Genomic DNA, 11,407 nt, shown 5'->3' with positions numbered 1-11,407 from the left:
GGTTTAGCCATTGATTTTAAGCAACTTTTTACTTCTTTAGAAAATACAAATCAGTGAAGCTGCAACATACAGATTCCGGGTGCCATGTCCCCGTTCCCCCCCCCCCACATTGGGGAATGACAGAAAAGATAAAGGATGCTTAACTCTTTTAGAGGAATATACCCAGAGCTTCTTTTCCGCTGCATACAATGGATGCCATCTGTCCTGCAGCAGCCTTCAGTGTCACTTAAGAACTGGTGTGCCACAGCTGGAATATCTCTTGAGTTTTATACTTTTGTATACAATGGTCATGGGCCTCCCCCATTACATTAGGGGCAAACTATCAAAAAAAAGCTTAAAACATTTTCCATATAAATAACAAAGAGTGTGTACATATGTATACCCGTGTAACACTTTGGTTTCTATACAGGAACTTTCACTTTGACTGTTCAGGGCGCTCTCTCTCAAGGGCAAAATACACTATTTAAAATTGCCGAACAAACAGCTAACGGGGCTGAACTCAAAGCGTACAGAGTCTCTGTTGTACACTGAGTATGTAACAAAATATACAGGAGAATGGTGCAGCTGCATTGACAAGGCTATGCCTAGGCTAGAGCTAAAGACAGTACCAAATACCTGGCAGCATTCTGCGCTACATGAACATACCTTCTTGGGTAATGTCGATGAAAGGATCTGTTGACTGTACTCCATCGTCACCTGCCCTTTTTGAAAGAGAGGCAGTGAACACATACTCATTACTTCAGTTCAGCAGTAAGAAACCTCAGTAGCTTCTTAACATTTACAGACTTGTGCTTCTCCTGCTTGACTGTTACATCCAGAGAGAATTCTTTTGAGAAATGGTTTGTGCTTAGGCATAAATCTGGGTGTGTTACAAAATGCGATCATCATTACCATCTTCAAGGTCATTGATTTCAGAAATCAATAGCAAGCTAAGAGTAAAATCTGATCCCAGCTGTCTCAAGAAAGTCTGCTACAGTGGTTCTTCCACTATTAGTGTTTTTTTGGGGTATAGATTTCACCATCTGTTACTGCACATGGTAAAAGATGACATGAGGCTCCAACCAAGTAAATTTTTGTGGAGCTTCTCCCCAAATAACCCCTACTGCTTATATCTAATTTGGAACAGTAAAGCACCAATAACTTCACAAGAGCAGCTACAAGACAACTGTGCTACAAGCCTGTAAGTCTTTCACCACTTCTGGTCTATGAAAGCTTTTCAACAAATTCCTTAGGTACCAGAATTGTTAATAACCATTACCATTAAGAACAGGAAGGATATTTCATCAGACTGGTCTGACTTTCAGTTTAAGGACTCATTTCTACCACCAATTCTCACACCAGCACATGCTCACACACACATGCTCTCAGGAGTTCACTGGATTACTTTTCCTTTCTATCTAATAAAATGACTGTGCCTTAGAGACAGCCCATCTACCTACACAGAGAAGCAATTAAATATCATTGCAATTTTCCTGTTAAAAAAATACTTCATGAGAGCAGTAAATGCTGCCCTATTTAAGGATAACATTATTCTCCCTTCAAGTTTCCTGATGCCTTAGTCTCTGAAAGATAAGTGTTATCTTGCTGACTCAGAAATTCAGCAAGATTTTTGCTGAACCAAGCAAATTAGAAACCAAACAAATTAGGCTTTGTTTCTTTAAAATGCCCATGGTCAAACTCCAAAACGTTTGAAATTATCAGAATATAAAGCACAGAACAACTTTGAATATATTCCAGTACTCATGCAGAGGAAAGTGCACCACTGGACCGAAAATCATTATAAGGATGCCCATCAGTCCTCTATTCAGATTTCTGCCAAGACTTCTGCCAAGATTTAAAATTAACTTCTTCAAATAAGTTCTCAATGGAAGTTTCCCAAACAGGGCTATAGATTAAGCAAGCAGTTTTTAGAATTCTTTTCTTAGCCCCGCTTTGTTCTGTCTCGATTTTTGCCTCTCCAAACATCTAAGTTGGAAGAATATTCATGACCCATTAGACAGACAATTTCCTCCTCTCTTCCAAAACCTCCAAGGATCCTTCAGCAGTCTGTTCATGAAGTACTCTGCCCCTTGGATGGTACTGATGCTGTGCTTCCTTTGCTCCTGCTTCCACCTCATCTGTGTCAGACAAGGGGTGGCACAGGTCAAATAGAAGAGGAAGAACGAGGGAATTCCTCTGTGCAGTGCCTGGTTCTCAAGCTGCCAGATTCCTCAGGATTTTAGGTTGTTGTAGGTCAGCATGCAAGGAAGAAGTGAATGTTCAGTTACTGAAAACCTTTTTTTCCCTTCTCTGCAGCAGAACTTAGCTGCCAATCATATCCCGAGCTTAGAAATTTCACTGGTGAGGAATTCAATTCCAGAAAAAGAAACTTACAGTTGAAGAAAATTTTGGTGTGAATGTAAGTAAAGAGGAGCAGCAGGCAGGCTGTAAACCACTTCCTGTAATACTGTGTACATGCATGCGGGGGGTGTGTGTGTGCGCATATACACACATACATACACTGCAGCCTTACAATTCTGACATTGCCTTGGAAAAGTCTGTATTTCCATGAAATAATTCCGTAATTTTTCAAATAAAACCCACAGCATTTAATGATTAAAATAACACAACAGAATGAACAAATGTTTTATTGGCATGTTCATTGTTGTAAACAGCATCTGGCATGAAAAAGTTTACCAAAATCTTTTGATTGTTATAAATTAGGTGGTTTTTCCAAAAACTAGGGAGAATTGTTCTCTATTGATCTTTATGGACCAAAGCAAAAAATTGCTGTTCCTAGGCTTTGCAATGTAATCATGTCAACTGCATCAGTCTTTGCACCACAACCTCAACTACCAAGTTTGTATGTTGAGGTGTTGAAGGTTGCCCCAATATTTGACTACATAGAGCTACAGAATCAACTCTTGGAAAAATGAAATGACTTTCAGCGGGTGGAGAAGATGCAAACTTGTAATAGTCTGAAAAACAAAATGTACAAAAAGTAGCCGAACAAAAAAAACTTCATTGACAAGGGGAAATACAACCCTAAAGAACCCAGCATTGTCAAACATAAAATGAATACATATTTAAATAGGCAACTATACTTCCAAATGTACACAATGAATGTTGATATGTGAAAAGAAATACCATGGTAAATAGCTGAACTGCGGTTCTGTTAAATGGATAGGGCAAATTTTATTTACACATTGAACGCAATAGAATAGAGCTGCTCATCGGCTTTCGTAACCTATTAAAAACCAGTTTACCTTACAACAGCACTTCTGCAAAATGAACCAACACCTGCTCGCACCTTTCTGCAGACGCCTCTCAAGACTGTTTTATGGAAGAGTATTCTAAAACCTTACACTTGCAGAACTGCCATTTCATCTTTGACCCTCTTCTGCTGCTTTTTTAGAACTAATATGTTAACATTTACTTCAGACTCTCTGATGAGGTAATGCGTGTATCAGTGAAACAAACAGAAAAAAGGATTCTTTCATGGCCTTTGCACAGCTTTTATTATTAAGCTATGGAGTATCCTGTTTGAAGCTAGTTTCACTAGCTACTATGTGCACACTGTCCTCAAAAATTTCCACTCATTTCCCTCCCCGCCCGCTTTTTAGTTCTAATCTTTTATTTGCACATCCCTTTTAGCTTTACAGTACATTTGACTATAGTGCACAACATGATTCCAAGTCAAACAGTGACCCAACGGGGCACTGCACTTCTGACTGGTAACGCAGCCCAATCAGTGCTGGTGTCAGCGCTTTACACCTAATGAGTGTCCTGCCGTAATGGCACTACACAGTAGTAGTGAACCTTCTTATTTTAAACAAAAAAATTCCCCAGGGAAAATGCTATAGTGAGTATCAGTCTTGAGTCAAATCTTTATTTGGTGCTCCATCCAGATAAATTTTTAGTGCTTTTTCTTTACGAGGAGAGTAGGTTACCCGGTGTCCAGTCTTCTGGAGTCTGCTGCTTTCTTTTTTCATCAGTTCATTTCTCTGCTCATCTGTTAATCCCATTAATTCTTCAGTTTTATCCCTAAAACAAAAAAAGATGTTAAAATTCAGATTAATGCAATGACCATAATTTGGACAGATTTGTGTAATTTTTTCACTTGGAGCAACTTTATCAAAAACAGAACTAAGCATAATACTCCTTACAGATTATTTTCTTCTTCTCTAGAAACTAACAATCTGCTTAAACCTGCTTTTCTAATACACACATTCAGTGTTTTAACTTACAGCAGACCCAGGGGAAAGCAGCAAGAAACAAGCCTAGACTCCTCCATCTACCTGATGACTCCTATTCTTTACAGACAATTACGACACTGCTCTTTATTCGGTCACAGTGCCAATAGCTGGAACCAGCACATCAGCCAGCCCCTACTAGAAACTACCAGCTGCTCTTCCAGATCATTTTCTTCCAGGCCAGCACATTATCAACCAGCTGTTTCCCCCAAACTCACGTGTAATTACGAAAAATCCTGTAGGATCAATGTGTTCATGAGGTTGCCCCACCCACCAAGTTTAGTAGAAATGACTACAGTCAAGCTCTTAGTCCTCTGATACTGCCTTTGGGCTACTGCTGCCAGCTGATGGAACATTTTTCATATTAACGAAATCTTTATCATAACTTCTTTTGCCAAAGATGACATACTAATTTCTCAAAGAAATAAACTCAGAAAACCCTTGCCATGTACAACCTATGGCAAGACTCTCAGAGACTCCACAAAGGATATGTTTCTCTTAAGAGATTGAATCCAGATATACATTCAAGCATAACAACTAACTTTGCACTAAGCATTATTTTCAATGGTTTGGGAGTGAGGACTGAGTAAAAGGGCACAGTGTTTATTTTCTTAAACCATAAACATAATTAATATTCAAGTTTTTAGGAAACTGAGGAGCACAAACATTTCAGCTCTAGGTTTTAAACTCTCTTTCCTTTAAGAAGAGTATTTTTATTCTTCTGTTGATTACATCACCCCTCAAATCTTACACACAGATTTTTCTGCATGGTTTATTATACTGTAATAAAATACATACCTATAAAATATTACTGCACCATCATCACAAATGTACAGAGGCCAGACATTCAGTGTAGATACTTTAGGATTCCAGTCCAAGTCTTGGTGAATCTCTAGTATGGAAATGTCGCATGGAAACGTTCCTCTACCCTAAGAAGCAATTACTGAGTGAATAAAATAGAACTCAATCACACATCCATGCCATTAAAAGGTAAAAATAGACAAAAATCTTACTTACCTTTGCAAATTCTATGTTTTCTAAGGGTATTTCACTTATTTCACTCAGCTGTAAAGTGAAGAAGAATAGTGGTTTTAATACTGTTCCACAACGTTACACAGTGTCTACGTGAAGTCAATAAACCCACCAAGACTAGAAGTCAATTAAAATATTGACAAGTCCCCCAATGATGCAAAGTATTAGTACAAAATTACAATGATAAGGTACAATTTTTTTACATTTCTGAAGTTACTAGCATGTCACAAGTGACACTTGCTGAAATAGTATTTACTACACTTCTCTTAACAGTGGAGGGGTGACAAAGAAGTTAATTGAAACAGTAACATCCAAGTTCCAAGATACAAAGAAACCAACTGCCTCATGGTAAACCTTCAGGTCCATCAGTCAGCCCTCAGCAGTTCCCTGTACAAAATGAAGCTATTATCCAGCCAACCTGGGAGCAGGCAAAGCCGTAAAAATACGCACAACTAAAAACCACCTCCATCCACCTGCACTTGCCACCACAACCACCCCACAACTCCCTGGCACGGCCTCAGTGGAGCCCTTCCTCTGCTGGGCTGAACAGCCTCACAGTGCGCACAGGCTCATCACTGCCTCACCCTTAACTCAAGTGTGGGCTGCAGTCTTGAATCCATGGCGACGCAGACACTAGCTTTGATTAGTGTTTATCTCTGACTGCTTATTTTCCCACCACTTCAAGAGACTTCCTCTCTAAGATTCTCGCCTCTTTCAAATTGGCTGTAAAAACAGACACGTTCAAATTAAACTGATGGTGAGAAAAGACCAACAGCCAGTGTGATTTTCTCTCATTTCCTTGGGAAACTAGGATAAACAAACAATCTGACAAAAGCCAGACAAATTCTGAACTGTGTTAGCCCTACACTCTGCTAATAAAATTTGTCTGAAAGAAGAGCTGGCTGAACACATCTGTTACTACAGATGTGTCAAATTCAAATTTCTGCTATTACCGATGGGCGTAAAAAGATTAAGGCCTCAGAGAATGCTGCCAAAATTGCTCCCTGCACATCAGTTCTTAAGATGAGAAAATAAAAGCATCCAACTCTTTCTTCAAATACAAACGAAGAGGAAATCTTGAAGACTGCATGCAAGAACCTGTAGTCACAAACTCATTTTTACCCAAATAATACGAGAAACCAGCCCATAACTTGATCTGTGTACATACACAAATCCAAGGCTGCTGCATTCTACGGCTGCTCAACAATGTTCCTCTTTGCAGCACATGAACTCTAACTTACAAATGCCAAGCATTTTAGTAAGGTGAGACTTTGGCAGGCTTCACTGATACTAGGATTTTTGCTGGCCTCAACATCCGAGGTGGTGGTCTTACATCTGAGTATTGCCACATACAAATAACCATTTCTCCAAGACTGGAACCCTGTGATATACTGGATTAATAAAATAGTCTCAATATGAGACACACTTCTCTAGATTTCTGCTAGGATGGCTTACCTGTTAGAGGGTTCTGGCCTTAAGGAAAGAAAAAACCCATACAAAAGCCGTATTTCTTTCCAACCAAAATATAGTTCAATAGTATCAATACTTGGTACAGTTACACTATCCCTGAGCAAAAGCTCTCAAATTCAAACTTGAAGAGCCTGAAAGGTTTGGTATTTTGGAATACCAAAATACTGGCTTGAATAAAACAAAGTAACAATAGTTTAGCTTCTCTTTCACCTGTGTTTTTCAAGGATAAGGGACACAGGTAATACTATGCTTCTTAAACTTCATTATATTACTTTATTTTGCATTCACCTGAATATTTTGATACCAGATCATCATATGAAACTAAGTAGTAAAGCTTTGGTAATAGGATGGGACAGGTTCTCTGTTCCTGGTAAAAAAAAAAAAAAAATTACTATGCAACAAGATTTTTGTAGCTATGACGTCTCTGTGCTTCCCAAGAGAGGACATGAATAAGGCTCTTAGATACTACAAGAAACTCGCATTTTACCTTCTCTTTTAATTCTTCAACGCTGCTGCTTTCTAGTACTACTTCCTGGAAAGAATCTAGTTTCATCTCTGATGGCCTCCATCGTCTCGATAAAACAGCAAGTTGTGACATGGATTTCATCTTTTCTACTCCTAGGAAAGAAAGAAATTTATTGTATTAACATCACAAAATGTCCTATTTAAAATTAGGGGGTTTCCATAGCATAAGCATACTCAAACATATACATCACAAACTAACACACACAGTAAGTGTGCTGCAAGTAGACCACCAAAAAAAAAAGGTGGAGGGGCAGGGAAGGGACTAGAATTTAGTTGTACTTCGTTATCAATGCCTTTCAAGGACTCCTTCATAGGCAGCATCTCTTCAAAGCCATGCCATTTATTCTTCTTCAGGGCACGTTTTTCCATCACACCCAGCTCGGTTATACATACAATATCTATCCACCTAACCAGAGACTGACCTCCAGATCTTGCATTTGCATGAGACTTTCCTCAGCAATCTGTTATTTATTCATACGTTTCACTTCCTTTACCAAACTAAGCTTTCCATGTTTGACTTCTAGATTTCACACAGTGACTACCCACTTGTTATTAAAGCCAACTTTACACCTACCACCCTGAAGAGTTTTAGTATATATACTGCCTCTGGCCTTTTTAGATCAGTTTCAGGTAGCAGAGCCTTCTCTGGTTAACAGGGTAATACTGTTAATGTTACAATCAGATAAGCAGAAGTGACGTCCAAGGGCTGATTTTATTTTTATTTTAAATCAGTCTTTAATTTTGTAATTCAGCATGCAGAACTTGTGGCTTAAACATGTATGTCTACCATTACATACTTGTTTTGTATGAAGCCACCACCACTGTTCAAGCTTCTCCCTAAACACCTTCTACAGTCTTGCCTATGACTACATTTGTGCCACCTTTCAACACTAACCTATTGTCCAAAATGAAGATACAGCCACCTCATGCTTCTTGGCATTTATTTCAAGTCTGAAACAATTACATAAATCTTCTTCAGAGCCAGAGAGTAACTAATTTAAATACATCTGCAACAGTGTGATGTAAAGCTGCTATGCTAAGAAAATGACCTGTAAATCTAAGCTGCATTATTTACCTGCCTAACGTCTTCAGTGTTTAGCTGAAGAACGAGATGAAAGCAATGGTGATGGTAAAGCAGTTGCCTTTACACTCTTCCAACAACCTCTGTGGTAGCAGTGGGTACATGCAACCTAATTTTCAAAGAATATAGTGGGATCTAGCTGCATGTTCTACAACTGGATTAAAGTAGCACCTTCTGGGCAGAGCTAGACAGTTATACAACATACTACAGAATACTTAAAAGCCCTGTAGTCTATAATACGACATGTCTGTGAACTAAGTGGGCTGCAGTGGTCTAGAAAGTAGTACCTCCAAGACCTGCTCACCACAGAAACAGTACAGCAATTAATCTAAAACTAATAAAAACATTTTTTAAACTGTGAAGTTTTAACTGAAGTGTGAGCTGATACTTATGTCTGTAAGAATCTGCAGGCCTCCTGAACCTTCTATGTTAGTTTCAAATTTTGGTACTTGCATTGGCACAAATTTGTTAAAAATGGAAAATAACAGGATTGAACACAGCTGCCAAAATACTGGAGTACTGGCTAGATAAGGGTTCTTAAGCCAGGCATGCTTGTGAAGAAAGTTCCTGACTGAATGGAATTCACATTCGTCATCTATCCATAAACAGCAATATCTGTTATCTAGAGGAAAACCAGCACTGCCTACTTCTTTCCCCTTAAACTATCCTTTTGCATTCAGAATAAAAATTTTAAGTGTATATGTGAAGGATAGCTTAAGAAATGCCATATTCTTAATAATATTTAAGCAGAATTTAAGAAACAATCTGCTCTCTAACATTTGATTACAAAGTTGTTTTGATGAACACTGTCTGTTCAAAAATTCAGCACACATCATGACAAAACATGAGGGTTTTACGTGAGTGTTTTCACTCCTGTCTGAAAAGTACTAAAAACTGAACAGCTCAGCTGTCTTTAAAAACGAATTATATACGTATTACGTGTATCTACATACACACGCATATATTTCAGCTAGCTACAAACATCACCAATACTAGTCCCAAAACTAAATACAAATAGAAGCATGACATACAGGCATTCCTACAGTTTTATGTACAAAGAAAACATACACAACAGTACTGCTATTAGACCTTTAGCACATCGCAGCCACAGGAAATCTGCACTCAATCCCCACTGGCAGCTTCACGTAGAGCTTTTATTATTTTTAATTCTTTTTGCTTCTACTTTTTTTTCCTCTAATAAAATGCTATTAAAATGTCAGTAATAGCCCTCAACAAAAGGAAGTTTCCCATGTTCTCTAAGGAAAAAATTTCTAACATTATCTTTACTTTCTTTTAACACTATATCATTACCATCAAGTATTTCTAAGAAGACCTCCCAATTGCTTGAAATATTGATATCTTCTTCATAGATATGATAATCCAGAAACACAGTGCCTGGGTTCTTCCAGGTTTTCTTTCGTAGGCGAAACCTGTAAATACATCACAAAAACCACCACTGAAGTGTTTATGAGCAGATAAAAACTAACCACTGCCAGAGATCAAAACTGAGTATTTTCTGACAAAACTGAAATAAAGCTCATCTATGTGAGGCTTAGTTAGGTTTATCAGGAACAAGTTCTGAAATAGTCCTGACAGCAAAGTATCACTTCTGGCTCTTAGTGCTGAATCATTCATAAACACAATGAAAACAAGCTTGTGTTGTGCTTGTTCAGTGCAAGAAATGTGTAGAGATTTAAAGGAAGAAAACAGGTTCCTATTTATCCTATTAGGATAAGAAAACAGAATATTCCCAACACTTCTGGCAGTTTTGCTGGTTTTTTTCCCATTTTTTTTTGTGAGGGGGAAGTGGGGAAAAAGGGTAAGTAGAGGATTAAAAGATTGGTGTCTCATTTACGTGCCTAGTTCTACTGCATCAATCCAGTCATAATGTAAAAGCACAAGCTTTGATTTGGATATGGAGGTAAATAAAGGTATGAACAACTAAAGTGAGGTTAAACATGAGTACAAAACTTAAATTGTAATGCTTTCTCCACACACAAAAGCAGGCGTAAGTTTTGTGACCTGCCCCCTAATTATAGGGCACTAGAGAACATAACCCAAGCACATCAGCCAAAAATCCCTTGGGCCAGTCATGGAAAGGAGGTGAGAAAAAGGAAAAAAACCTGGTCCAGATCTCAGTTTCTACTCAACAGGAAAGGGCCAACACTTGTCTTCAAATGCTTTGGTCCAGCCCGGTTTTAGGCATAGGCCAAGGCCCCACCAGCTTGCTTACCTACATCTTCCAGGTTTTTCTTCATTCCAGTGAATACAGAGCATCAGCTATTCCACAGTAAATATCGCATTGCTTCTGACCGACAGCAGAGAGTACAGGCAATCAAGGCCCCAAAGTGAGTTCAGCCTTGATGAGATAACCATCATGGGTGAAGGGAAGACGGGACTAGATCACTGCTGTACACATGCCCTATGATAACTGCAGTAAACTGCCTTGTGTGTTATCTACACTGGGCCTGAATATAGAAAGAAAGTGTTTTTTTGTGAACTAAACTTACTTAATGATCTCCTTTCTCCTTTCTTAATGATCATCAGAGAGAGTAAAACTGCTCTGATCTAAACCTGTAGACATGTTGCACACAGGCAATTCTATGTCAATATTATTCCCTGTATCATTCTACATGAGATGAAAGCCAAGAATTGCTAAATTAATGTTTGTATTCACAATCTGATTCAAAGACCACACTAACTTATTTCTGCTCCTTTCATGACTTCCTTTCTCCACAAAGGAAAAAAAAAACAATGCATTTTAAAGTAATATTTAATCATTTAACTTCAACAGATTGCAGTCTCTTTACCTGTCAATTGTCAAGTCTAGGCCACATTGTTCTCGAAGCTGAGGAAGCAGCTCCTCTTTTGACTGTCGGACAGTCATTCCTTTAGCAAAAACTGCATCTAGAAGAAACTTGCATGGCTGTGAACATGAACAGAAAGTGATTAAAGACAAATTTTTTTTAACAGAAAAAAGTAGATTTGCCTCCTGTTCGTGTTTCGTGACCAGTCCCACCCACCTAGCAAAATGCCCACTAGAAGACTCTTTGTAAACAAGGTAGGC

At 38.5% G+C, this 11,407-nt stretch overlaps 1 protein-coding gene across 4 annotated transcripts in view; it reads right to left on the bottom strand.

Annotated features, from left to right (window-relative positions):
* Positions 1-2,611: 2,611 nt before the first annotated feature.
* USP47 (ubiquitin specific peptidase 47) overlaps positions 2,612-11,407 on the bottom strand; it is a 56,654-nt gene continuing 47,858 nt past the window's right edge. For all 4 annotated transcript variants that reach the window (XM_086472443.1, XM_086472445.1, XM_009948516.2 and 1 more), the window contains exons 23-28: positions 11,151-11,266; positions 9,652-9,770; positions 7,222-7,352; positions 5,250-5,297; positions 5,031-5,161; positions 2,612-4,023 (exon numbers count right to left, since the gene is read on the bottom strand). In XM_086472443.1, coding sequence (XP_086328569.1) covers positions 3,849-4,023; positions 5,031-5,161; positions 5,250-5,297; positions 7,222-7,352; positions 9,652-9,770; positions 11,151-11,266 — 720 coding nt within the window. In that variant the 3' untranslated portion in view covers positions 2,612-3,848. The remainder of the gene's footprint in view (positions 4,024-5,030; positions 5,162-5,249; positions 5,298-7,221; positions 7,353-9,651; positions 9,771-11,150; positions 11,267-11,407) is intronic.

Source organism: Leptosomus discolor, chromosome 12, assembly GCF_034619465.1.
Source record: "Leptosomus discolor isolate bLepDis1 chromosome 12, bLepDis1.hap2, whole genome shotgun sequence".
Taxonomy (NCBI): Eukaryota; Metazoa; Chordata; class Aves; order Leptosomiformes; family Leptosomidae; genus Leptosomus; species Leptosomus discolor.
The sequence above is the reverse complement of the archived record's forward strand: the minus strand, read 5'-3'. Positions and strand labels throughout refer to the sequence as shown.